The 25028-nt window shown below is 40.5% G+C and overlaps 3 protein-coding genes across 4 annotated transcripts; 2 read left to right on the forward strand and 1 right to left on the reverse strand.

Annotated features, from left to right (window-relative positions):
• Window positions 1-35: 35 nt before the first annotated feature.
• On the forward strand, window positions 36-4536 carry dph2 (diphthamide biosynthesis 2). Its single transcript, XM_074693862.1, has 7 exons — window positions 36-153; window positions 518-684; window positions 1472-1584; window positions 1718-1938; window positions 2583-3272; window positions 3909-4088; window positions 4257-4536. Exons 2-7 carry the CDS (start codon window positions 535-537, stop codon window positions 4385-4387), a joined length of 1485 nt encoding a protein of 494 aa, XP_074549963.1. The 5' UTR covers window positions 36-153; window positions 518-534; the 3' UTR covers window positions 4388-4536.
• A 141-nt stretch (window positions 4537-4677) lies between these two features.
• ncf2 (neutrophil cytosolic factor 2) lies at window positions 4678-10746 on the reverse strand. Its single transcript, XM_074693863.1, has 16 exons — window positions 10686-10746; window positions 9527-9725; window positions 9230-9312; window positions 8846-8954; window positions 8459-8593; window positions 7973-8080; window positions 7603-7662; window positions 7426-7469; window positions 7081-7222; window positions 6486-6542; window positions 6294-6348; window positions 6150-6193; window positions 5691-5839; window positions 5500-5611; window positions 5063-5180; window positions 4678-4965 (listed from the first exon to the last, which is right to left on the reverse strand). The coding sequence occupies exons 2-16, from the start codon at window positions 9698-9700 to the stop codon at window positions 4877-4879; spliced, it is 1479 nt and encodes a 492-aa protein (XP_074549964.1). The 5' UTR covers window positions 9701-9725; window positions 10686-10746; the 3' UTR covers window positions 4678-4876.
• A 34-nt stretch (window positions 10747-10780) lies between these two features.
• garem (GRB2 associated, regulator of MAPK1) lies at window positions 10781-23874 on the forward strand. 2 transcript variants are annotated; one of them, XM_074693722.1, is made up of 6 exons: window positions 10781-11137; window positions 14353-14493; window positions 15453-15583; window positions 15908-17098; window positions 17625-17779; window positions 18747-23874. In XM_074693722.1, the coding sequence occupies exons 1-6, from the start codon at window positions 11017-11019 to the stop codon at window positions 19591-19593; spliced, it is 2586 nt and encodes an 861-aa protein (XP_074549823.1). In that variant the 5' UTR covers window positions 10781-11016; the 3' UTR covers window positions 19594-23874. The 2 variants fall into 2 exon arrangements, with proteins under 2 accessions (XP_074549823.1, XP_074549824.1); XM_074693723.1 differs by having other exon boundaries at window positions 18750-23874.
• The last annotated feature ends 1154 nt before the right edge of the window (window positions 23875-25028 follow it).

A 25028-nucleotide genomic window follows, 5' to 3' on the forward strand; every position in this document is an offset into this window, starting at 1 on the left:
TTATTTTTAAAAGCTTGAACCGGAACTTGGGAAAAAATTCAACCCGGAAATGATCGTCCGGGTTGAACTTCGGCTCATTTGTGAGCGTTGTGAGTAGTTCCACACTTACACGTGTGTAGCTGTCAAAGAAACACTCATCCACATGATATCGAAGTAAGTGTTTACTTACTGTCTTCTCTAAAAAGATTTACAGTGCTCTATGCTAAACACAATAATTTGGGATGACTTTGGTCAAAAAAGACCACTGGAGTCAGATTAACTCGAAGCTACGTTAGCATAAACAACCATTTCTGTAATGATGGTGAGCTGTACATTTTACACTGCGTCATTCTCTGTATCAGGGTTAATAGTACTTGCAACTAAGATTATCGACACGTTTAATCGTGACCTTCCCGAATTCAAAACGTTGGCGATCTGGGATGGACGTGCAAATGTTTGTGACTCATAATGTGTCTTTTAGATTGTTTTTTTCTGTCACTACTTTCTGAATTTCTGTTTAATAAGAGATTTTTTTCAGGTTGTATCTATGAAAACATGGCTGATGCGTTCAGTAGCAGCTCGGAAACGGTGCTGCAGCGTCTTGTCGATGTTTCATTGAAGACAAACACCCCTGAGGAGAAACTTGAAGAGCTGTATCAGATCAGAGAGACCTGTGACTTCATCAATGAGCGTCAATTCAAAAAGGTGAGCAATTATCGTTGTTACTGTCCAATGCAATCAGTTTGTATGCCCCCTATTTGTCATATACCAAACATCACAGGTCCTCTGCTGTCACTCTAAGTGGGCTATGGACTGTACTGAGATGCTTCTATATGTGAACTATGCATCATTAATTAAATGTCACTAACACATCGTGGCTTTGATGCTGGGAGTAAATCAAAGTTTAATGTCCTATAGAGGGTATGTTTTTAATTGCAGGCCTGAAATGTTGGTCACATGTTGTTTCTAAGTTATACTGCTCCACTACCTGGATGTAAACGGTCATAGGTGACAGATATTATCTGGCACCGTGGCATGGTTTGTCAGTATGCTGATTTAGTATACAGAGTTAAAGTTGCATGTAGGTTGTGCGTCTGGTTAAACCGACATAACCACTCGACCTGAGCAATGAGTAACGAGCATAGGTAAAAGGATATTAACCAGCAAGGAGAACTGAAGGCTACTGGAGCTAGCTCTGCTTGTGTTAGCCATAATCTCCTAAGCAATTTGACATTGTTTACCTGTAGACTATTTGGCTTGGGAGTTAGAATCCATGTTTCTGTTTAATTAGTTGGGAAGTTAGTTGCTTTACTTTTTTATTGTGTTGTCTTGAACCATATAGCTCTTAGGCTGCAGACCTAAACAAATGAGAGAAAGATTAGATGGAGGAGCTACACAAGGACAGAAAGCACGGTATAAGATAAAAAAAACACTAAATAACATTAGGTGAGTGTTGTGGTTGCCTAATGTCCGGGATCCTGTCTGTTCACAGGTCACTCTGCAGTTTCCTGATGACCTGCTGGTGGATTCAGTTGCAGTCGCAGCAGAGATCGAGAGGAACAGTAAAGCCACTCCGTTCATTTTAGGAGACACATCCTACGGCAGGTAACATGACACATTTAAATCAGGGATAATAAACTACACATAAATGTGACTGATGTTTTCTGTGACAAACACTTTGATTTAAGTGTTGTATTGTTTGTTGTGCAGTTAGTAATTTTGTTGAACTCTCTCTCAGCTGCTGTGTGGATGAAGTCGCTGCAGAGCATGTTGGAGCTGACTGCATCATTCACTATGGTAGCGCCTGTCTCAGCCCGTCCACGCGGCTGCCACTGATGTACGTGTTTGAGAGGAGAGCCATAGATCTGGAGAAGTGCTCGTCTGCCTTCAGAGAACTTTACCCGGACACACAGAGTCACATCATCATCCTTTACGACGTCAATTATGTTCACGCTATGGGTAAGCTGTTCTCAAATCTGAAATATCAAAACAGTATGAAGATTAAATGTTAAATTAAAGCGTGAGGTAGCTCAGGGTATTTTGAGCTTCACCGATTTGTGTCATCTCACTGTCATCCTAAAAATATATCCTCCCAGTGTGGTGGTCTAATTGAGCTGACAGATTTCTGCTCCCTGCCTCTGCACATGCTGCACCCATAAGCTTACAGCTCCATCACCTCCCTGAATTCACCTGTTCTGGTGCTGTCTGCAGTGGGTCTTAGAAAGTAACTGGTCACATTTAGGCACATGAAATACATCTGCACACAGTGATGAGGGGGGAGCCTGGATGTCAAACACAAATGACAAACTGCTGCTGCAATAAGCATTCAAAGCATCGAAACGTGAGCTGTCAGACTGAAATGGACATAATCCAAACACAATTACACTTTCTGATTTTTAATTTTTCATATCAAAATCAGAGATTTTGTAGATTCACTAGAAAGAAAGATGAGTTTTTTTGTAGCTGGGCTTCTAATTTAACGCTGCTGTATACTCATTGTCAGGAGTGAAAGAATTTAAAACTTGTTTTCTAACTTCTTACTTCATATATATATCATATTTTTTCTTCTCTGTACCTGAACATATCTTTTCCCTTGTTTCCAGAGGATCTTCAGGCCCTGCTCTCACCTGAGTATCCTAACCTGGTGGTCTCAGAGCTGGTTGTGGAGGGGGAGCAGTGTTACAGTCACGGCTGGATTAAAACACGGCAGGAACACAGCAGCAAGTCAGAGGAAGACAACAGACAGGTGATCTGTCAGTTTGGACGCCAGTTCTTGTTAAAAAGTGGATTAAACATGAAGGACTACAGTGTGTTTTATGTGGGACAGGAGGGGCCCACCCTTAGTAACTTCATGATGACTTGGAATCGCTGCTCTTTTTCCTCTTTTGACCCCATAACACTGACGGGGAGGACTGAGTCAGTGTCCATAAACCGAGCACTGATGAAGCGATATTACGCCATAGAGAGAGCTAAAGATGCTAACGTGGTTGGCATCCTGGTGGGCACTCTAGGTGTGGCTGACTACCTGAGCGTCATCCAGCAGCTGAAGGAGACGATCCGCCGAGCCGGGAAGAAGAGCTACATGTTCGCCATGGGCAAACTCAACGTGCCTAAACTAGCCAACTTCCTGGAGATTGATGTTTTTGTGTTGATAGCGTGTCCCGAGAACTCCCAGCTGTACTCCAGTCAGTTTTATAAACCTGTGGTGACTCCGTTTGAGATGGAGGTGGCCTGCAACAGGAAGAGGGAGTGGTCAGAAGAATACGTCACAGACTTTAGACACTTGCTGCCAGGTGAGAGGGAACGCACACGTTTTGTTTTTAGAAACTAAATCCAAATTAAAGAGGAAGACTGGACAGAATGGCTGTTTTTACATTTTTCTCACATTTGTCAGACTTTCTTACACCCAAGGATCAAGATTTAAAGGCCTCAAATTTCTAATATTAGATTAAAATCTTCATGCAGTCATATTAAAACATTTTTTGATTTGAATATTTTCTTATCAATTTTATTGAGCTGTGAAGGATATTTTTATTTCTAGTTTAACCCAAATTCATAATTCAGCCTTTCTCTTGGTGATTTTAACAATAAGAAAGCACATCTGTGTAATGAGACATCAGCTTTCTTGTGTGTTTATTACACAGAGAGATTGCTGGGTTATAAATGAGAGAACAGACATTACACTTAATAATTGATCTCACACTGTCCCTTTAATACACTCTTCTCTTTTAAGTCGTAAATACATTATTCTATGTGTATTTTCCATTTTTCTAAAGGTGAAGGAATTTCTTTCTGCTCAGTTAAAGGTCCCTGAAAATATTGATAAGCCCTCCTCTCTGAATCAATAACTATAATGGGATTTATTTTTGTATCATTATTTGATTGTTTCTGACTTTCGATTTTTTTTCTTTCATCAAAACCAACACCAGGTGGGCGGAGTCATGTTCCTCTGGCCGATCAGCAGGAAGAGGATGAGACAGACGTTTCTTTGATCACGGGAGCTCTGCGCAGCCGCAACCTGCTGATCAGTGACCCTGCAGAGTCCTCGTCTGACTCCTCTGTGGTCCTCAGGAACCAGACTCTGACTGTAGCCAACACAAACTCAGCCGGTACGAGATGCACAAACACCCTGCTGCTGAAAGGACACAGGCTGATTCGCTTTTTGCATAAATACATCTTTATTATAGAATATCAAACACACACAGTACTTGTTCCACTTTTAGCATTAGTCTGAACAGCATACACCCAATTTTATTAACATGTGTCTTTGTTCTCAGCGTCTTTCCTGGCAGAGCGGAGCTGGCGGGGTCTGGAGCAGAAGTTGGGAGAGACCCCGGTGGTGAAGGCGGTGAAGGGAAGGAGAGGTATAGCTATCGCCTACGAGGAGGAGGGAACATCTTCATCATAATTTCACACTGATGCAGTCCACAGCTGATTATTTAATGATGCCTGTCTGCTCTCATGTTACAGATTTATTGCTTGTGATTATTGTCGGATTTAAATAATAATTAAACCTTTTCATATAACTTATGGTGGCTTTTTGTTCCTGCATCACTTAAAAAGAAAATACCTTAGAGCTGCAACAGCAGATCAGTTTATGAACGAATAATGTGCTCATCATTCTTTAGAGGAGTACAGCATTTTCATTACATATTTGTTTTTATCATCTGACCTTGAAGTCAAAGTTTTCCCTTTTTGTTTGTTTATTTTCAAAACGTTGAGATTTGAGTTTAAATTCTGAGAAAAAGAGAGATTTACAAAAAAAAAGTTGGCAACAGTTTTTTCAAAGTTTAGCTGTGGGTTTGAGGTACATGCCATCTTTTCTATGCTGACCCATTGAACCCTTTCACTGGCTTTATTTATGACATTTTCTGTTCATGTTATTTTGTTGAAACTACTAGGCGCTGAGAGGAACTTCTTCCACAAAGGCTGCAGGGAATATTCCAGTGTTCCCGTTCAACTGACCCTCCAACCAGTCCTGGTTAACTAAAAAGAAGAAAATAAGGATAAAAAATGTATACTTGGATTAATCACGCTTTATTAATTTGTTTATAGTAATAACCCCTAAAAGACTGAGTCTTACCTCTGGAGAGGAACGCAATTTTGTCCCCTTCATGGAAACTGAGATCCTCTGGATTCACAGACTCATAGGAGTGAAGAGCAACAAAGTAAAGTTCAGACTGAGGCTCTGAGTCAGTTTGCTGAAAACAAAAAGAACAAAATGAATTTGTGATGTGAATTACTCACAACACAAGCTGAAACAAAAGATTTGGTTTGATTTTATGTTATTTTACTTAGTATGTCCAAGATGATCATTTAGGGATTTGGATGGAGCCTGATCATAGCTCTGGAACAGAGTTTTACAATTGTTTCGGTAGATTCACTGAGCCGGCTGTAGGAGCTCATTAATTTATATCCTGATATTTATACGCAGATCTTTTTCATAACAACCTGATAAATAGCAGAGCAACTGGGAATGAGCCCTTTAGTAAGCTTGCTCAGACCCAGATTTCTTCTCACCTCTTTGGCGTGACACCACACAGTGATGTGTCCACCTTTGACTCGACTCCACACACTCTCCATCTCTGAATCTGCATCAATGAGGCTTTCTTCTGTCACCTCAGAGGTCAGACTAAATCAAACAGGAGGGTCAAATTCTGCCTAAAACACTGTATACACAAAAACTTCTTTTATCTAAACGTGCTCCTCACCTCAGTGTGATGGTGGTACTCCTGAGATTCAGTTTCTTGCTGATTTTATCGACCAGTACTTCATACGTGAATCCAACCGGGACTGAGACAGCGAAGGTGAAGGTGAAGCGGACTTTCACGATACACAAATCATCTGCAGGGGGTGAGTCCTGGAAATAATGAAAGTCATTAAGATTGGTTCCTCATGTAATCACTGAAATTAAGTTTATACTGATGCTTTGCACAAAACCCAGACTTCTTTGGAAAAGGCAGAGAAATAATTTAACTCAGAGGAAACAACTCATGTCTAAAGACTTTGTGAACTAAATACGACCTTGGGCTTTTTTCACAATAATACTGAAACTGAAACAAGCACTTCTGCTCTGACAGTCAGTAAAAATCCTCCTCAAACAGCACATCATGGTCAGAGGATCAAAGGTGTACAGTGAGTAAACAAATGAAGGATGAGAGTCAGCGTACCTTAGGCTGTTTATCTCCATTCTTCTTATCATTGTGAGTCATATCTGAAAGACAAAGTGTGAAAGAAAAAAAGTGATACCATCTTATAACAGAGTCAGTGCATGTTTATCAAAGTCTGTATAAAGTCATGTTCAGTGGGTAAACCTTGTTTCCTCTCAGGTCTGGTCGGTGGTTCTCGGGTTGGAGGCATAGTGATACCCTGCAGTTGGTGAAGAGCGTACAAATGCTTTCACAAATACAAGATTATTATCTCAAGATGAAAAATTTATCTCTTAAAAAATATTGTTAAAGCAACCAGATTTTATCCAGAAAATGAGAAATAAATTTATTCCCCACCTCAGAGGCTAACGAGATCTCCAAACGCTCCAGGTAGTTGTAAGGAACCAGTCCTCTCTGTAACAGAAACGATTTATTGACTTTAAAGAGGGTATTCTGCTTCTCATATCGTCAACATTGATATAAAGTAACAGTTCTGAGTGTTCATTTTTAATGTTTGCAGATTTTCAAACCTCTATACATTTTAATGCTGAGGAAATCACTGAATCTGTCTGTAAAATGACTAAAATACTCTGTTCTAAAAAAAAAAATAGCCCAAGATCCACACAAGACTTGCTGAAATTATAAGGTCATTACATAAGGATTGTGACATGTTGGAGGGGTGGGACTTAAACTACAGCTGTCTGTCCATAGCTCTGCCCCATGACAGGTCTCCTGGCCAATTAGAGAGAAAGGGGTTAGTGCAGCAGGGGGCCTCAGAGAGCTAAAGTGATAAAATGAAGCATTTCACTCTGAGGCTAAAATAGGGCTTTTCTAAAATTCAGATTTTTTGTAGCTTTAAATCATGTATAGCTACAACAGGGGCACAAGAGGACAAGATTTTAAAATGTGATTCATGGGTATATGTGAACACCAAGAAAAAGAAAACGTTTACTCTTTCATTGAAGATGACAGAGGCCCAGTTGTCAGCTCCTTTCTGTAGCACAAACACGATGTTTCCCGGCACCACAGCGAGCTCATCACTGGTCTCAGGAATAAACTCAAACAGGACTGTGTGAGGCTCTCCCTCCAAAGCCCTGCAGAAACACAAATATTAAAAATATGATAACTATATGGATAACCTGCTGTTCATATTTCAATGCTGAGCCAACATTTCTACTTCATCTTGAGGTTTATAGCTCTTCAGTAACAAAAGCATCTTTAAAGGGTTTATAGTTTTTTAATAATTCTGATAATCTTTTGGTGTCGGGTCTCTACTGCTCCACAGTGAGAGCACTACCTCAGGACTTCAGGTTCCTTTGGACGAACTGGATTATCTTCTACCTGTCAGGGGTGATCAAAGACATGTCATCTGCAGCTCCAGACATGATAGTACTATGATTTTCATCAGTGATGACTGATTCTACTCAAAGTTTGATTACCCTTTTTTTTTAATGAAGGACAAGAAAAGGCTCACCTGTGGCTGTAATGGAGCAAAACCAGAGAACTGATCCTGAGGAACCACAGAAGCTACAACCTAAAGATAACCAAGAAAGAAATTAGGGTTACTGTGTCAAAACTTGCATTCTTTTTCTCTTCAAGTTTTTAATCCTACAAAACAAAACAGAATAAAATCAGTGATCATCTGCTGGACTGACATTTTACTGACCCTGCAGAGCCATCCTCAGTCTCCTTCATGTGCTGCTGTTATGCGCATCCTGTGTTTACTTGTTTACTTCCATTTATCAATGCTTGCTCCACTTTACCCTGCATCTTAAAGCTTGTTTGCATCTCTGCTTAAATTCAAATTGTGTTTCATTGCTCAGTACTTGCACTACAAGTGTTACCTTTGCTTTGCCCAGATAGTCCTTCTTCTCCAGCTCAGCTACATAGTGCTTATTCGGCTTGAAAATAACTTTTGACGGAAATTCCACCAGTTTGAAAAGTTTCTGTTTCTGTTGAGGAAATGAAAACACAAAATGTTGACATGTCAGACTTTCCGTATTTCCTGACAATCAGCCATTCTTTCAGTAAACGCTCCAGAAGTACTCTTTAAAAAATCTTCTTTTGTTTCCGACTTGGGTAAATGCATCACCTTTTTCCAAAATTCTATCTTATCAAAAGTTACTAATTAATTTGTTTTGTTTCAGTTTGATCCGTTCAGACTAAAATTACATTTGTATAAAAACTGTAAAACTATAATTTTGTATTGTACATATAAATTTCCCTCAACACACTACACTTGCTACATTCCGTGTAGCTTGTTTTATTTTCTTTTAGCAGCCCAACACACAGTCTGTGTGTTAAGGTAAAATTGTGATGTGTTCACTGACCAGTGTTGATTGCAGCGCTCTGTCAATAGCATTGAGCTTGGTGTCGGTCTTGTAGTCGAGAGCTTTCACAAGGTTCTCCTGAGCTTTCTCCCAGTTGCCCAGCTGAGCCTCACAAAGAGCAGCATTGTGAAGAACCTGAAGCAGGAAACATCCATGTTACAGTTTAAATTCTTCACTTGTTTGGAGTTAAAATGTATTAAAAAGACCATACAATTCACTGACATGTATGAACTTCCGTTAAATTAAATTTTAAAAGGAGAAACAGTATTAAAATGTGCATCAGGGCATTAATGGAGCAGAATTTGAAGTGTTCAGAAATGTATGAATTTAGTAAAAGTCATGATAAAGAGCAGTAGTCATTAAAAATATATGCTTTTAAAATCTTACCTCACATGCGTATAATTTATATCTGAGACCAAGAGCTTTGTAATCAATTAGCTGGTTGCCTCGCAGTGTTTTAAAGGCCTGCTTGAAATCCCCTAAACTCTCCTCGTACCTTTGAAAATAAACAATACAATCAAAGACCTCTGGTGGACTGATAGAAAAGTGGTTATTAAGGATTGGATGTATCCCAGGGTGTCTTCTGCACAGTATTATTACTAAGCAACAATGTTTCACTTTCAACTTTTGATATGTTGTCTTACTTACTGACATACTTACAAAATCTGTTTTTGTAAAAAAAAAATTAGCAATGTACCACCATCTGTGACACCAGATTGGTAAAATAAGGAACAAATGTGAACATTTAGTAGGATGACGGGTGCATCTTGCCTTTCTTTTCTGTAAAATGTGACTCCTCTCTGAAAGAAGGCGACAGCCAAATGCTCATCTTTTCCAATGCTGCAATCAAAAGCCTGTGAAATATCAGAAACAATGTAACTTCCTCCGGAGGAAAAGAGAAACGGCAAACTCTACTTCTCCTTTTTTAGTGACCTCAACTTTCAGACTCCAAAATATCGCAGCATTTTATCTCAGCATCAAAATTTAACAACTTTTTATGACAGCGCAAAAAAAATAATAAACAAATAGAATTTCAGTTAGTATGTATGTGATGTCTAAGAGGACTACCTTCTCTGCTGCTTCCAGGTCTTGGTTGAGAAGGTGTAGACAGCCGATGCTGAAATAGATTTTGGAGTTTGGTTCTTGGATGGAAAGGAAAATCCTGAGACTTTCTGAAAGCTCTCCTCTGTCCACACAGGTGACAGCCTCGTCCCACTGACGCAGAGTGTCCAGGAAAGTCATGTCGGCAGTCTGAGAGCACACAGAGCTGTAGAGAAAATTAAGGAAGTTGCCTTTATTTAAATCAGGGAGACCCAGGAAGTGAGTCACTGATGGTGCTTGTATTTCAATACCGTCACAGATTTCAGGCATGATGACAGTAAATTATTTCCTCCAATGAGATTTAGTTAGCAAGCTCCTCTCCTTTAGATTCATCTACCAGTCAGGGTCAGACACTCTCCTACTTTAAAGAGCAGACCCAAATATTTTCCTTTTAGATAAAGTTTAGTTTGAGCTGGCTTTGGTCTGGGCCATCTCTCAAGGTTTCTGCCTGTCAATGGAAGTTTGTCCTTGTTACTGTAACTTGCTTAATGCTGCAAAGTGCTGTACTCACGGGTTTAGATGAGATAAAGCTGACTCCCATCTTTTTTCATAACATTTACCACTTATCTTATTTTGATGTTTGGTCTGTGTGAATAAATCAAACTGACAATGTATTTTTAAAAATAAATGATAGGTTTCTTTGGACATACAAACTCCTTGTATTTTTTTTCTGTATAGACCTCAGAAAACAAAGACAATTTACAGGTTGAAAGGGAAAAAGTTAACAGCTGTTCACCCTTCTTGGTTGTGTTTGTTTGGATTTAAGAGCATATGTTTTATTTATTAAGTCAGTCCTGAAAAAGAATGGTTTCCTACCAAAAGTACCAAAACTTTAAATCCTAAAATGAGATCATAAATTCTGAGCAGATTAATAAAATACTAGAGATATCTCTCTTGTAATTATAGTATCATAAAAACACCCGGAAAACGCATCTTTTTCTGTTGTTCAATTAAATATTTTGCTATCAGTGAGTGCAACGCTTAACCAAAGCTTTGGCTCAAACACGCAAACAAAGCTAGTTAACTGTTGGTCAAAACAGTTCACTCAAGGAAACGCTAGCTTTTTGTTTATTTCAAGACGACTGAACTATTTAGAGAAACAATATAAAAAGTTTTTGACACTTACCAGTCTCAAACTACCTCACATGTACCGCAAAGTAAATAGTGCTCTTATTTTTGAAGGAAAATGACGTATTTCCGTTATTGATGTGGACCAGTCGCCTTGATGCAGCCGTCGCGAGCTAAACAAACATGGCTCTGCTACTTTATCAGATATCGGACCTTTTTGATACGTAGACATATTGCACAGAAAATATGCAACAGTTTATTTAATACATACTGCACGAAGGTGTAGATGGAGAGCGGGTGTGTTATTGTGTTTGTTACCTTCGTGTAGCCTTTTGTGACCGTGTTTACACATCGCCAACAACTCAGGTTGGCTAAAGTAAGCTAGCACGATGGACCTTGGAACAATGTTGTACAACAATTTAAAAGACGTTACTTGGAGCACGACGTCCCTGCCGTTAGATCAACTGGTCAGTGCTTACAGGCTGCCGCAGATTGTCAAGCTGGATAACGGTTAGTAACTCCCTTTCAATGCTAACTGTGTCTAATGATAGCTGCTAAAGTGCTTGTTAGCTGTTAGCTGAGGTACACTTGCCCGTTTGTTTTACTTAAGTGATGTTAGCTATGAAAAAAGATTAGATTAACCTTCATTGGTTCCCAGGGGGTTAATTAAGATTGCTGCTACAAGGAGCAAACAGCAGCACGAGTCCATGCAAATAAACTAAGATTAGATAACTAAGGTGTATACATTAACGGGTCTTCATGTGGGAATGAAAACCGTGCAGTTAAGAGTCACTGTGAGGAATTTTCATCTGGCATCCAAACAGACTAGAAGATGAACTTTTTTGCTTGCACATGTGCAGAGCAAAATTAAAGAGATACCAGACCAACAACTGTGTCCAAAGGATGTCTAAATCAAAATAAAGCTCCTCTTAGTAGCTTAAAGTTTAGGAGTGATGAGAAAAGTGACTAAGTATGATGAATAGCAGCAGGTTATGTCAACAACAGTAGCAGTCTCAGAATCTCACACTATGACAGTACCTCTGTGTGTTTGAGGTTAAGTGTGTGTTGCGATATTTGTGTTTTGTTTATGATTTGACCAGTGGCTTATATGACTCTTATTCCTTAATGTGTAAGTGACTACCATGTGGCTGTAATTTACCTGTCTGTCACCTTATCTACTCTCTCATCTCTTGACATGAGGACACAGAACTACTTACACTCTTCAAATTTAATTTTGGTTTTCACCAGTAACGCAAAAGCAAAATCGCAGGACTCATCAATATGTCTGTAGAAGCTAAAGTGCATGTGTTTATTTCATTAGTGCCATGACAAGAAACCATGAAGAAGGACACAGTGAGTCATACTGGAGGGGAAATCTGGCTTTGAACCAAAGTACTGAAATCTGATGAAACTGATGGTATCACAGAAGTCAGGATCATGATACAAAGCCATTTTGATAATTTATTACAGTATAAAGCAGGGGTCACCAACCTTTTTGAGACCAAGGGCTATCTCAAGGGTTTTGAGTGATTCCAAGGGCTACTGGTCTGAAACAAACCTCCTGAACAAAATTGCATTGATCACTTTTTAATAACAATAATAATACAAGAAGTAGGAATACTATGGGAAGACACTGCTCACATGTCAATGTTAATTATTCCATGATGATTATCATTATTGAAGGAAATTTCTGGAAGGAACTAGTGCCGTTTTTTGGAACATGCCTTTAGTGGTTGTTGCAGGTGCCCAGGTTCCAGCAGGCACCGCATTGGTGACCCCTGGTATAAAGTCTATATATTGACAGTAGTGACGTAATAAAGGGTATATTGCAGTTATGATTATTGATATGGGTATTTATAGCTGCGAAATAACCTAAACATTGTGCTGCTAATATTTTTTTTCTGCAAATCTCTTTTTCTCTCAACACACTATCTAGTAAACATTTCAGAAGCTCCAACTATGAAATCTATCCCCCTGTAGTTAAAGGATAAGTTCTGTTTATACAGCTTTTACATTGTTTATAGAATTAAGTAGAACAAAATACTCACCCAGAAGGCTTTTCTGATCCAAGCAGTGCTTCGGGAGATATTTAGATCCAAAATTGTGCAGCGGACATCAATATAATGGGATCCATCGGGGTATAGACAGCGCAGCTCCTAAAACTGCATTAATCGTCCAAAAACTCGTGTTTTTCACCAATATTCCATCATGGTCCGCTCCGGGTTAGTCCTCTGTTGCAGTCTGTGTCTCTCCAGACAGCGCTGTGTGGCTGTACTGATCTCTGATCTCACGAAGACTTTGTTTACGATTGCCCCTCCGCGCATGTGCAGTGCGGCTCATCCTTTCAGGGGAAGACGGCAGGCTACATGACAACGTGCCGAGGGGCAAATGTAAACAAAGTCTTCGTCAGTTCAGAGGTCATTACAGCCACACAGCGCTGTCTGGAGTGACACAGACTGCAGCAGAGGACTGACCCTGAGCGGACCATGATGGAATATTGGAAAAACATGAGTTTTTGGACGATTGATGCAGTTTTAGGAGCAGCGCTGTCTATGCCCCGATGGATCCCATTATACGGACGTCCGCTGCACGATTTTGGATCTAAATATCTCCTGAAGCACTGCTTGGATCAGGAAAGCCTTCTGGGTGAGTATTTTGTTCTACTTCATTCTATAAACAATGTAAAAGCTGTATAAACCGAACTTATCCTTTAAGCTCTGTGTTTGTCCCTCAAATACTTCTTAATATGAATGTTTATAAAGCCAGTGTTAGTACGAGATGTCCTGTAACTTCTCTGCTTTCACTCTGCAGTCATGATAGTGTTTAGTCTTTGGAGGAGCTTGTCCATGTGTCATACAGTTGTTAAAGTGTAGCCCTTTGTGACAAATGAATCTTGATCTTTGAAAGAAAAGAAAAGAAAATTGAAAGAGCTGTAAGCATCAGTATTTGCTAAATGTAACTTGAGTCTCACCCATGAAGCAAAGTATGACTGGTCGAACCGAACACTTCAACATGATGCAGCAAAGATATTAAAGGTGAACTTTGAATAAAAACTTCAGATGACTGCTTTATGGTTATCCACCTTCATTAAAGCATGTTTACTTTGGCGTGCACGATGACTTGAAGCCATGTTTTGTGCTCTATCCTCCTCTGTCACACTCTGCTGAGCCTCTGCTGCAGGGTTGTGATGGTGCATTGCACTTTAAAATAGTAGTGCTTGCTTTTAGAAAGGTATGGATTAAGGTATTAGTCATTGTCCGGGGAGAATAGTGGCTGGAGTGTGCTGAGTAATCCAATGCCTTGGCATGAGTGGAGCAGCCACAGACTGAGCAGTATTTATAGCATTCCTCCAAGATGATTTCCCAGATCCCTGAAAAAACCTTTAAAATATGTATAAACTGGAAGTTTCACAGCAGTTTTCATATGATTATCCACAGTATCGAATCATTTCCAGTGCCAGCTGGTCTCAGTTTGATAAAGTAATTGTCCGTTAATAGTGGGTTTAACAGTTGGTTTCATTTTCATCTGAGAGGAAGCAACAGGCGCACAGTGCGTAACATGACAGATGTTGATGTTTAATAACGATTAAGGTTTCTTTATTTGGAGAGCTAACAAACTAAAATTTGCAGTATTGACTTGACATTTGGTATTTTTGTCTAGTGCACTCTGCAGTGTATCATTGTCTAGTGTATCTTAAGGTGTTATTTCTGTGCTCGTATCTGTAGGTCAGCTGGTTGAAGGGCTCAGGGACAACGACTACCTCTTGATTCATTCCTGCCGTCAGTGGACGACGATCACTGCTCACAGTTTGGAGGAGGGACACTACGTCATCGGGCCCAAAATAGAGATTCCAGTTCACTATGAAGGTGAGGGTCCACTGTGGAGGCTGGAGGCTTTTAGATTTGCTTGATGCTCTTTTGGATGTTTTATTTTCTATATAAATCAAAAACCAGAAACCCTGTTTAAACTTGGTTAATGAACTTGTCCTCAGTGATCTGATCTTGTGTGTGTGTGAGTACTCTCTGTTTGTATGCAAATAAAGACAAAGCTTCATTAGACTTTAAATCAGGGGTGCCCAAACATTTACGTTGCAGTGCACGATATTAAATATGCCTATAGCATAATTGTGCAAAACAGATACTCATACAAGTATGTAATTTAATGAAACAAAAATGATGCATATTCCATCCTTTCAAAATGAAGAAAATTAATGAAACTGGACACCTTCTTTAGATTCTGTTCCCCTATAAATGACTACTATATTTACATTAATTTACAAAGATTATACTCTTTAAAAACAGCAACTTACTGCCTAAATATTAGGGATACTGCCGCGGAATCAATTTCTGTAAAAAAGTACTCATGTTCCCAAATATTTTTAAGCTTTCTGTTGTACTGAGGGAAAAGGAAATAATGGTGTCAGTGTGATACTAAAATTTATTTGGTCTAGGAGCCTCATGTTCCTCTACATATCTGTGGTTTATCAGATAGATGTAAAAACTACACAGCACACTGAGGTCTCTGTTACTCACACAGATCATCTTATCAAGCATCAGTATCACCATTATGTTGATTTATTATAACTTTTATTACCCGCCCGCGGGGACATCCCACGATCATATCTTTAGTATGTGGAGACATGCAGTAAGTCATGCATTAAAGTAGACTTGGCACAGAAACACAGAGCACATCCTGTGTGGACTCTCATCCCTCGTCAGTACAGGATCATTCCAGACTCAGTTACACATCCTAATGGATAAACATGGATGTTAAATATTTTGTGTTTGTATGCACAGCTGGCTCTGAGTCATTCTTTCTTCTTCAGGTCAGTTTAAGCTTCTGGAGCAGGACCGAGATGTCAAGGAGCCGGTCCAGTACTTCAACAGTGTGGAGGAAGTTGCAAAAGCATTCCCTGAGAGGGTTTACGTCATGGAAGAAATCACTTTCAATGTGAAGGTATATCAAAACGTTTAAAGAGATCATAATGGTTTGTTGTTGTGTCTGTAACTTTAATGAAATAAAATCAGAGCTGGGAAATGAGTCAGTTATTTTTAAGACATGCTCTCTAAGTTCAAAGAGATGTTGAAAATGCAAACTGATTTCACCTAATGACCACAGAAGGATTGTTCAAGAAGTTCAATGTATATAATATTTATTTTTAAAACCATTCATTGTCACCACACAAAAGATGAATTAATCAATACACCAACCTTATTCTAGACAAGTGATTTAAAACCAAAAGCTATTAGTTTAATGCTTCCCACATGTTGTGTTTCATAGATGGCATCAGGAGAATGTAATGAAGACACTGAAGTTTACAACATCACACTGAGCACCGGGGATGAGCTGACACTGATGGGTCAGGCTGAGATCCTCTATGCCAAAACGTCCAAAGAGAAATCACGATTCAACACCATTTTTAAGAAGATTGGAAAGCTGAACTCCATCAGTAAGATCGGTAGAGGAAAGATGCCCTGTTTGATCTGCATGAACCATCGGACCAACGAGAGCATCAGCCTGCCCTTCCAGTGCAAAGGCCGCTTCAGCACCTGTAGTCCTTTGGAGCTCCAGATGCAGGACGGCGAGCACACCATCAGGAACATCGTGGAGAAAACACGTCTCCCCGTCAACGTCACAGTCCCCAGCAGTCCACCCCGCAACCAGCACGACCTCCATCTCATCCGTGAGGGTCATCGCTACAAACTGGTCAATATTCAAACCAAAACGGTGGTTGTGTGCTGCATTCTGCGAAGCAACAAAATCATCCCCACCCACTTCCCCTTCCACTTGGCCATGCCCAGGTTCATCATCCCAGAGGAGCTGCTGCAGGGGGAGCTGTGGTTGGACACCATGGTGCACCGCTGGTTCTCTTACTGTCAGGAACAGTTCGACATCGATGACTACTCTCGAGCTGTCAGGGATGTACGGACAGACTGGAACGAAGAGGGTAAGAGTCCAAAGAAGAGCAGCGGGAATGGAAGCTGCAGTGGAAACAGCGGAGGGGGCAACAGCACCAATGGGTGTCCGAACCACATGCACATCCCCAGCTCTTTAACCTACGCCCGTGATGAACTCACACAGTCCTTCCACAGACTCTCTGTGTGTGTCTACGGCAGCAACCTGCACGGTAACAGTGAGGTGAACCTGCAGGGCTGCATGACGCTGTGTGGAGACTGGACTCTTCTGCCGTCTGACAGCATCCCCTCAGACTCTGGAGACAATGAACACTTTTTCCCTGAGCTTATGGAGACCTCAAACCAACAAACAGCCCTCAACAAGTCTGACATCCCGTACGAGGAGCTGTGGTTAGATCACCTCAGAAGTCAGAACACTAAACCGTCTTTAAGTGAGGGGCTGAGAGGCATCAACAACGGCTGCTCCTCGACTGCAGCTCTGTCATTCCCTGTCACCTGTCCCCTCAGCTCAGAGGTTTCTCTCACTCCACCACCTGTACCACCCAAGTCTGACGCTGTGAGTAGACCTGTGATCTGTGATGCTTTAAGAGTTAATCATAAGGGTTCAGTCCTGGTTGGTTTGGTAACACCCATGGTTACTTTTGCAACAGGAAGAGGAGTTAAACACTTAAGCAAACACTCCTGAGCAGCAGAGAGAGTTAGTGTTTCAGGTTACAACACCAGGCAGACTTACTGTTTGAAGAAAAGATACTGAAGTAAAATGTCAACCGTCTAAAATTTGTTACCTGACTGCAGTGTGGGTTCTCTGTTTCTGTTTCTCAACTCTGAGACGCTTCTAAAAATCTCTGCTGGTGATAAACAGTGATGATATGACCATGTTTATGTTGAGGCAGCCTGACACTGACACCCTCCTCTTATGGATATGACTGACACGTCTGAAGGCTGGTAATGCTTTGAATTCTTTGAGCAGAGGGAATCTAAAAACCATCAAAAACATCATGTGATCTGATGGACGTCTTTAGAAATAGATGTAATTGAAGAGAAAAGATTCTGTTGGTTTGAACTCTTTATTTTTTGGCCAGGTGAAGGAAGAGTGTCGTCTTCTGAACGCCCCGCCGATCCCTCCACGCAGTTTGAAACAGATGCCCTCAGTCCCCGTCCTGTCCAAGCCTCGGCAGCAGGACACCCGGTCTCCAAGTCCAACGCTCTCCTATTACTCCTCTGGTCTCCACAACATGTAAGAACTACAAACTCTTCATTCAAGCAGCACAACAAATATAGGATCAACATATTTTGGGGATAAAATGACCAGCAAGTATAAAAAGTTTTGCTACTGGTGTTGTTGCTGGTTTTGCATAGAGAGTAAGTTACCTACCCAGTCTGCAGAGGCTGTAGTCCTCAAGCAGGAGGCCTGGGTTTGAAGTTGACCTTCCCCACATTAATTCTCCTATCCACTGTCCCATACTCTCAAAAAAGGCTTAAAAAGCCTGAAAAATAGACAAAAGAAAGATCTAAAATTGTTTCGTAAATTTCAGCTGCATACAGCATCATCCAGAGGCAGCAGATGTATTCCTCCTTTTAGGGCCCCTTTCAGGAAAAACATCATTTTATCCTGCAGAGGAACCAGAGCAGAGGAGCTGAGCTAACAACAGCTGCAGACAGGTCAAGTCTGCCACTCAGTCTTACTCTGACACAAACACTAACATTGTCTAAGTGTTCAATCCACTTAGCACTTTACTTTGATGTCAGAAAGTCATTTTGTTTCAGTGCTATTCATAGATACATCATACGTATACATGCATGGTCCTCTGCCTGCAGGGCTCTGATCAGCTTTACTTTGCCCATTACTCTTATTTATTGTGAATTTGACACAGTGAATGTTGAGAAGGTAAACATTGTGAGCACCATGGGTTTTGTCTTGCTGCAATAAAAAACAATGAGAGCTGAAAGATCTCTTTGGAGACCACAGAGGGATTGCTTTAGAGGCTGAATACATTAAAAGACATGATGGAGCAGTTTTATGTCAGAACACAGATTTTTTCTTCGTGTCTGACAGCCTCCTAAAACTTGGTTCTTATTGAAAAGGTCTACTCCTCAGCGCCACATGGATCCTGGTTTGCATGTTTTCTCTGGCTTCCTCCCACAGTTCAAAACTTCCTGGATTTGTTCTTGTACTGCAATCTAATCTTGTACTTTTCCTCCAGCAGCGGAACGAGTGAGCAGGAGCCAGCTGCTGAACCACAGGAGCAGAGTCCTGTGTGTTACCCCTGTAACTGGGGGAAGTCCAGCAGCACTGAACCAAACACTACGCTGTCCAGCGGCAGCCTGCCGTCCGATGGGATGTCCTCCAGGCTGTCTTGGCCAAATAACTTCAGCGGAGGAGATTCCCACGGCATGGATGAATTCCTGCCTGCCAGCTGTCGCAGCTACTACAGCTACCCCAGAAAGAGGACCCCGAGCACCACGAGGACCTGCACATCCAGCCTGGTGGACTTTGACAGTAAAGAGCTTGCACACAGCAGTAAAGAGTTCAGGCTGCAGAAAGATTCTCTGAACCAGATCTGCACCAAATCTTCAAGTTACAATTCAGAAATGTACAGAGACAAACGGATTGAAGAATCAGACACTAAACAGAGCCTCTCTTGCCCCATTTTACCCCCGAGGACACCAAAATCAAACACTTTAAAGAAGTGCACAGATGTACTGCCAGGATCGACCTGTGACAGCACACAGGAAACATCCAGCAGCTCACTGACTCAACAGGAGCCCGGCCCTCAAGAGATATTTTCCATCTCTAATTCACTGACTCCTGGATGTCCGTCCTGGCAGCCTCCGTCCAGTCTGGCTGGACTGTCCATCGAAGAGGTTTCGAAATCTCTCAGGTTCATCGGCCTGACGGACGACATTGTGTCTCTGTTTGTGTCTGAGAAGATTGACGGGAATTTACTCCTGCAGCTGACGGAGGAGATTCTGTCTGAAGACTTCAAACTGAGCAAGCTGCAGGTGAAGAAACTGATGCAGTTCATAAACGGGTGGAGACCCAAAATCTAACTCACAGTATGTGACAGTCAGCTCTGTGTTCACGCAGAGACAGTACGCCTTCAGTTGATATGCTATGCACACTAAGCCACAGAGAGTTTGTTTTTAAAGTGGACTGTTCCTTGTTGCAGTGATGTGGGTCTCTGAGTCTCAGACGGCTCTTAACTCTCTGAACGGAGTCATTTGGCACTTTCCTAAAATCATTTTCACATCAGCTTCTTATTTTCTCCAAAAGTGTTCACAACATTTATCAAACCATCAAGTGATGCTGCAATGACAGAAATACAGATCAGTGGAGGACTTGTGATACTGATCACAACTTCCCTTACAGTGTAGGATTTTAAAATAATGTCAGACTACAGGACTGTTCGGATAAAAGAAGCTTAATAATGAGGAGATGGGTTGATTCCTGCTGCCTGTTTACAGAGACAGTCAGAGGATGTTACTGACATATTTCTGAACATCACTATCATTTTTCTTCCTGAATGAAGCAAAGCCCCACCCACAGCAGACACAGCTTAAGGCTCACTGGTATTCTCTTACAACTTCAACCAGGCGAGACGATCCTGAGGGTGACCTGTTATTTTTTAACTGCTTTTTTTGTTCATGTTCTGGGGACTAATGATTTATAGACACAGCAGTTAAAAATAGCTCTTGTTGACTGTTTAAGTAAGCATCAGGCTGTGACATATACAGTCGTTACAGAGACAGAACTGTTTCTTCATGAGTTACATCACTCTTCAAACCCACAGGACTCTATGCACAGAAATAACTTCCCCCTGCAGTTCAAAGCATGAACGACTCAAAGACTCAGTTCCTGGTGTGCTAGATTGTTTTGTTATCTTGAGGCACTCGTCGCACCGACATCTCAGATTAGGATTGGAGTTAAGCAGCATTTCCACCAAGCAGTCTGGTTCAGTTCAGGACAGTTTGGCACGGTTTGGTACAGTTGACCCTGATCCCGTTTGTGTTTCCATAGTAAAACTGTGCCCTCTTGTGGTAGGCGGCATGTAAGCTGTATGCCGAAAGCCGCAGCTGTTAAATAATGGCGTGATGCCGTAGCAGAGCAACACAGTTTACCCCGCGAATAAATCCAACGAAGAACAAAAACGAGACGTAAACAAAGAGAATAGATGGAAGACATGCAGCATTTCGTCTTCTCTGTGATTGGCATGTAGCTCTTTGATACAAAGCGCAATCAAGCTTTGTTTCATAGAAGTCTGTGTGCCGCCAGGAGAAATGCCGCTGTCGGAGTAAGTGACGATTCTTTCGACCAATCAACATTCTACAGTGTTGTAGCCCCATCTTCCGAGAGCGGATCGGTTCAGTCTGGCACCCATACGAAAGGGTCCCAAAAAGTGGGACTGCATGTCTCGGTTGTTTGGGGATCTGTCCGGGATAAGTCAGTGGAAACGCCACAAAATACGCGCCATACCGAGATGAACAAACCAGTCTGCTTCATGGAAACGCAGCTTTTGTTTCAGGTTAGTCTCTCAAAGCAAACTCAAATTGTAAAAGTGCTTGAATAGAAAGACAACTCAAAGATATAATTTAGTCCTCTTCAAAACAGCTCAAGGCTCACTGCAAGATAAGTCTAAAACTGAGATTTTTATTTTACACATCAGAACTAGGGCTGTCAGTCGATTAAACTATTTAATCGTGAATAATTGCATGATTGTTCATAGCTAACTGGTGATAAATCTCAAATTGATCACACATTATTTGAATCTTTTCCAAATGTATCTTAAAAGGATAATTTTCAAGTTATTAAACTAAACAGTCTTTTTTTCTGCAGCTAAACACAAACGGAAAGAGCTCATTCATCACAACAACAGACGCATTGTCTAACAAGTACTTTTGGTCAGGAAAAAAAAGATAATTCCCTGGACACTTCACACTTGAAAAAATTGTCATACACTGTGTCTGCAGCCCCTGTATGTTTGGCCATATTAGTGCTGTATGGATTCCTGATTTTCCAACCTATGGGGCAGGCTGAGGGTCGTACACAGAACGCATGCACATGAATTGCGCATCAAATAAATTAGTGGCATTAAGAGAAGTTTGAATTAACGCGTCAGTTTTGACAGCCCTAATCTGAACTTATACATAATGCACATCAAGTGACCAAAATACATTTTTATTAGATCCTTAAGGTATTACATCAACATTAAAACAATTCAAACATATTAAAAACCTCAAGTTATTAAAAATAGCAGGTTGAAACATACAGAAATACCCTCAGAGATGTACTTGTGTTATTTAAAAAAGAAAAAGCTTGAAGCTGTTTGTCTCAGAGCTGAGTCTGCATCAGTAACTGATAAACACAGACAGGAGTTCAAGTTCTCTGAGAGTCTGTTGTGTCAGAATAATGAACACTAACTTTCAGTCAGTATATGGTCGACAGCCTGAACATTTATGGTTATTTATGGATGAATATAATAATATCGACGTGAAAACAGAAGTTTTAAAGTGAAGAAGCGTCTGTCCTCTGATGTGGGCTCGTTAACCTGTTTGACTCTGCACTCAGTGATTTTACCGACCTCTGCTGGTGAGATTGTGCAAACTGAAACGCTCATCAGTGTCTTTGTGTTTAACATGATGTCACTTTTTGTCTTTATGCAACAATATTTTTTCTATTCGAAGCCTTCTAGAAGTTAAATTAACCTGTTTTCTTCTTGCTTTAACTAAAGACATGGACGCTTTAACCAAACTGGGCTAAGATAGTTATGTCATATCTACGGTGGCCCTAAAGGTCAAATGCACAAACATTACATGAGTGTAAGACATTTGTATCATTTGAAACAAAAAGTATTACCTTGAAGCTGAAACAAGTCAAAATTATATAAATATTTGACTGCAAAAACATCTCACGAGATGTAAATATTTTGTGAAGTGCAGAAAAAAAAATTCTGACAGTCTGATTGTATTTTTTTGTTGGAGTTTTGTAAAGTGTTTTGTAAAGGATTTTTTTTCTTGGCATTCAGTAAATAGTTTTTTTGCTTTGTGAAATGTTTGTGCACACAACCTTCAGGGCCACCGTACCTAACTCTCAAACTAACATGCAGATATCCTCCAGAGGAACAGACTCTCCAGAAATCTGATTTATGCATCAAGCACTTTGGTAGATTTCAAAGTAGTTAAACACAGAGGTCATTAAATCTGAAGTTATAAAAGTGTTTGTAAAGTGTGAAAGCATGTTTTATAAAAAGGTACGTCCTCTTTTCCCTGTGCGATTTATAACTGTTGTGTAATGCAACATGTCTGCGCCTTAAACCCAGAGACCTTAACAGATGAAATGTTTGACACCTTCTGAGCATCTTTAGAAGACGCTTTTGATCCAAACTGAACAACACTCTGTGTGTTTCCCTGAGAGGTAGAAAAAAAACCTGACCTGCTCAAATGAATTACTGTTTTTCGATGGTACCAAACTCTTATATTAACTCAGAAGTATTTTATTTATGCAGCTACATGAAACAGGATGTAGAGTTTGCAGGTGTTGGTGTCAGTGTGGCTGGTTTATGAAGGTGCCTCAGCAGCAGCTGCAGACTCCGGTCTGATCTGTTGTCTGGTTTTGTTCCCTCTGATTCTTTGTGCAGTGGGATGTTACATCTTTTACTTGATATTTTTATTTTTGATGTAAGTGCAGATATAATGTAATTTTTTTAAAAGAGAGTGATCACTAATGTTCAAATTATTTTTATTGAGAAGAAAAGCTCATGTTCAAATTTTCTGTCTTTTGTTAATCGTGTATGATTCTGTATAACTGGGGTTGTATTTGGGTTTCTTACTACATGCATTAAAATAACACTAAACTACAGTCACACTACATGCACAGTGACCAAACATTAACGCTAACACACCTTTTGTCCAGGTAACTGCAGGTTTACTGTACGGTGGTCTCAGTATCGTGTTTTAAGATTCAACAGTTTCTTTAACTCTTATTGTAAAGGGGTTTATGTCCTATGCAAAGTCAAGGCAAGAAGACCAAAAGTTGAAAAAAGAAAGTATTGTGTCTGTGTCAAAATAAGCCTCAGTGTTCTTGACAAGGGGGGATAAAAAGCCAAAGGATTCGTGATCCGTGGTTGAACCTGAATAAATCTCAGATTTGAACTGTGAACATCATCTTTGACATTATTAACGCCTGTACACTTGGACTGAGGCTCACCTGAATTTCTGTGACTGGGTTTGACATTTCTCAGCATCACTGAACTCTGGACTGGCCGACAGTCGTCTTTTGACTCCTGTTTCCTGTTTTTTTGATTGTATAATCTATTAAAAATGGATTAACTGATGTTTGTGGAGTTTGTTTGAGGTAAAATAGTAAATCAGTTGTGCCTACGGAAGCCTGATTGATACTTGCAAGCTCAGTCACTTTTTTATTTTCAGAAGCCAGTCTTTTTTTGTCATTTTATCTGGTAACACATTTTGAAGCCCAAAATACACTGAAAACTAAACCTTGTAGAAATTGAGCACAAAATCATTAAGAATATATTCAGCTACATGAAACAACCAAACACCCAAAAGCAACACAAGCCATAGCGTGGACTTATATACTCAGAGGTCTTCCTTGGCCATAAACCCAATGTAAAAGCAAACAGAGATGTTCCAGAAACTCAGAAAACTGTTGAAACCAAGCCAGTTCATTAAAAAGCAATGCACTGCAAAAAAAAAAAAAAGTAGGCTACATGACGGAAAGAACAGGTCCAAAAGAATCAGACTTTCTGGTTTTCATGTTCTCAGTTCTCCTCCCGTAGTCCCAAGACAGGCTAATGCTCACCAGAAGGTGTGAATGTTTCTGTGTCTCTACATGTTATCCCTGTGTTAGGCTGATGACCTGTCCAGGGTTTACCTTAAAAAAAAAAAAAAGGCACCAACACTGCCCCAGCTCCACCTTTCTTAACAGAAACTATCAAGTGAACTAGAACGGGAGCTGGGCGACATTCCTCTTCGGAGTGGACATTTAAACAAAATGTTTCTTGATTTAGTCAACACGGGGGTTCCCAGTGGAGGGGATCACAGCATGCCTTCCAAGATCAAGAACTACTCACCACTTTATATTTCATCCAATAACATTTTTGGATTGGCTTGTTTGTTTTGGTGGCACAGCAGGGGTTTGCTGGCCTTTAGCCGCACTGTTTTATATTTTCCTGGCTGAAAGGTTTGGGGAACCTCTGATGAAAGTGATCTGTAATCTTCTGATTTTACAACAGTTGTGTTCATTACAGACTTCAGGGGTAGAATGAGTCAGAAAGTCTAAGACCTAGCTCTTATTGATTTTTCAGCACTATTACTGAATGCTGTTGAAGGTTGAATATTGTTGCAGCAAATAAATGTGGGTTGTTGGCTAGATTATTCTGAATTATTGAAAAAAAAACCTCTACACTTAATGGCAGCACCTGCAGGCGAATAACTTGTAACACTGTTGTTGCACTAACTAGGTTTTCCTT

This window comes from Halichoeres trimaculatus, unplaced genomic scaffold (assembly GCF_033239565.1).
Source record: "Halichoeres trimaculatus isolate MK-OKI-2021-1 unplaced genomic scaffold, fHalTri1.1 fHalTri1_scaffold_18, whole genome shotgun sequence".
Classification (NCBI taxonomy): Eukaryota; Metazoa; Chordata; class Actinopteri; order Labriformes; family Labridae; genus Halichoeres; species Halichoeres trimaculatus.

Coding starts and splice junctions, on each gene's coding strand:
- dph2 (XM_074693862.1), top strand. CDS start 535: ATGGCTGATGCGTTCAGTAGCAGCTCGGAAACGGTGCTGCAGCGTCTT. Junction 685..1,471: donor ATGAGCGTCAATTCAAAAAG/GTGAGCAATTAT, acceptor GTCTGTTCACAG/GTCACTCTGCAGTTTCCTGA. Junction 1,585..1,717: donor GGAGACACATCCTACGGCAG/GTAACATGACAC, acceptor ACTCTCTCTCAG/CTGCTGTGTGGATGAAGTCG.
- ncf2 (XM_074693863.1), bottom strand. CDS start 9,700: ATGACTTTCCTGGACACTCTGCGTCAGTGGGACGAGGCTGTCACCTGT. Junction 8,955..9,229: donor ACATTTTACAGAAAAGAAAG/GCAAGATGCACC, acceptor TTATTTTCAAAG/GTACGAGGAGAGTTTAGGGG. Junction 6,543..7,080: donor CTGTCATCTTCAATGAAAGA/GTAAACGTTTTC, acceptor TTTCTGTTACAG/AGAGGACTGGTTCCTTACAA.
- garem (XM_074693722.1), top strand. CDS start 11,017: ATGGACCTTGGAACAATGTTGTACAACAATTTAAAAGACGTTACTTGG. Junction 11,138..14,352: donor GATTGTCAAGCTGGATAACG/GTTAGTAACTCC, acceptor TCGTATCTGTAG/GTCAGCTGGTTGAAGGGCTC. Junction 17,780..18,746: donor TCCTCTGGTCTCCACAACAT/GTAAGAACTACA, acceptor CTTTTCCTCCAG/CAGCGGAACGAGTGAGCAGG.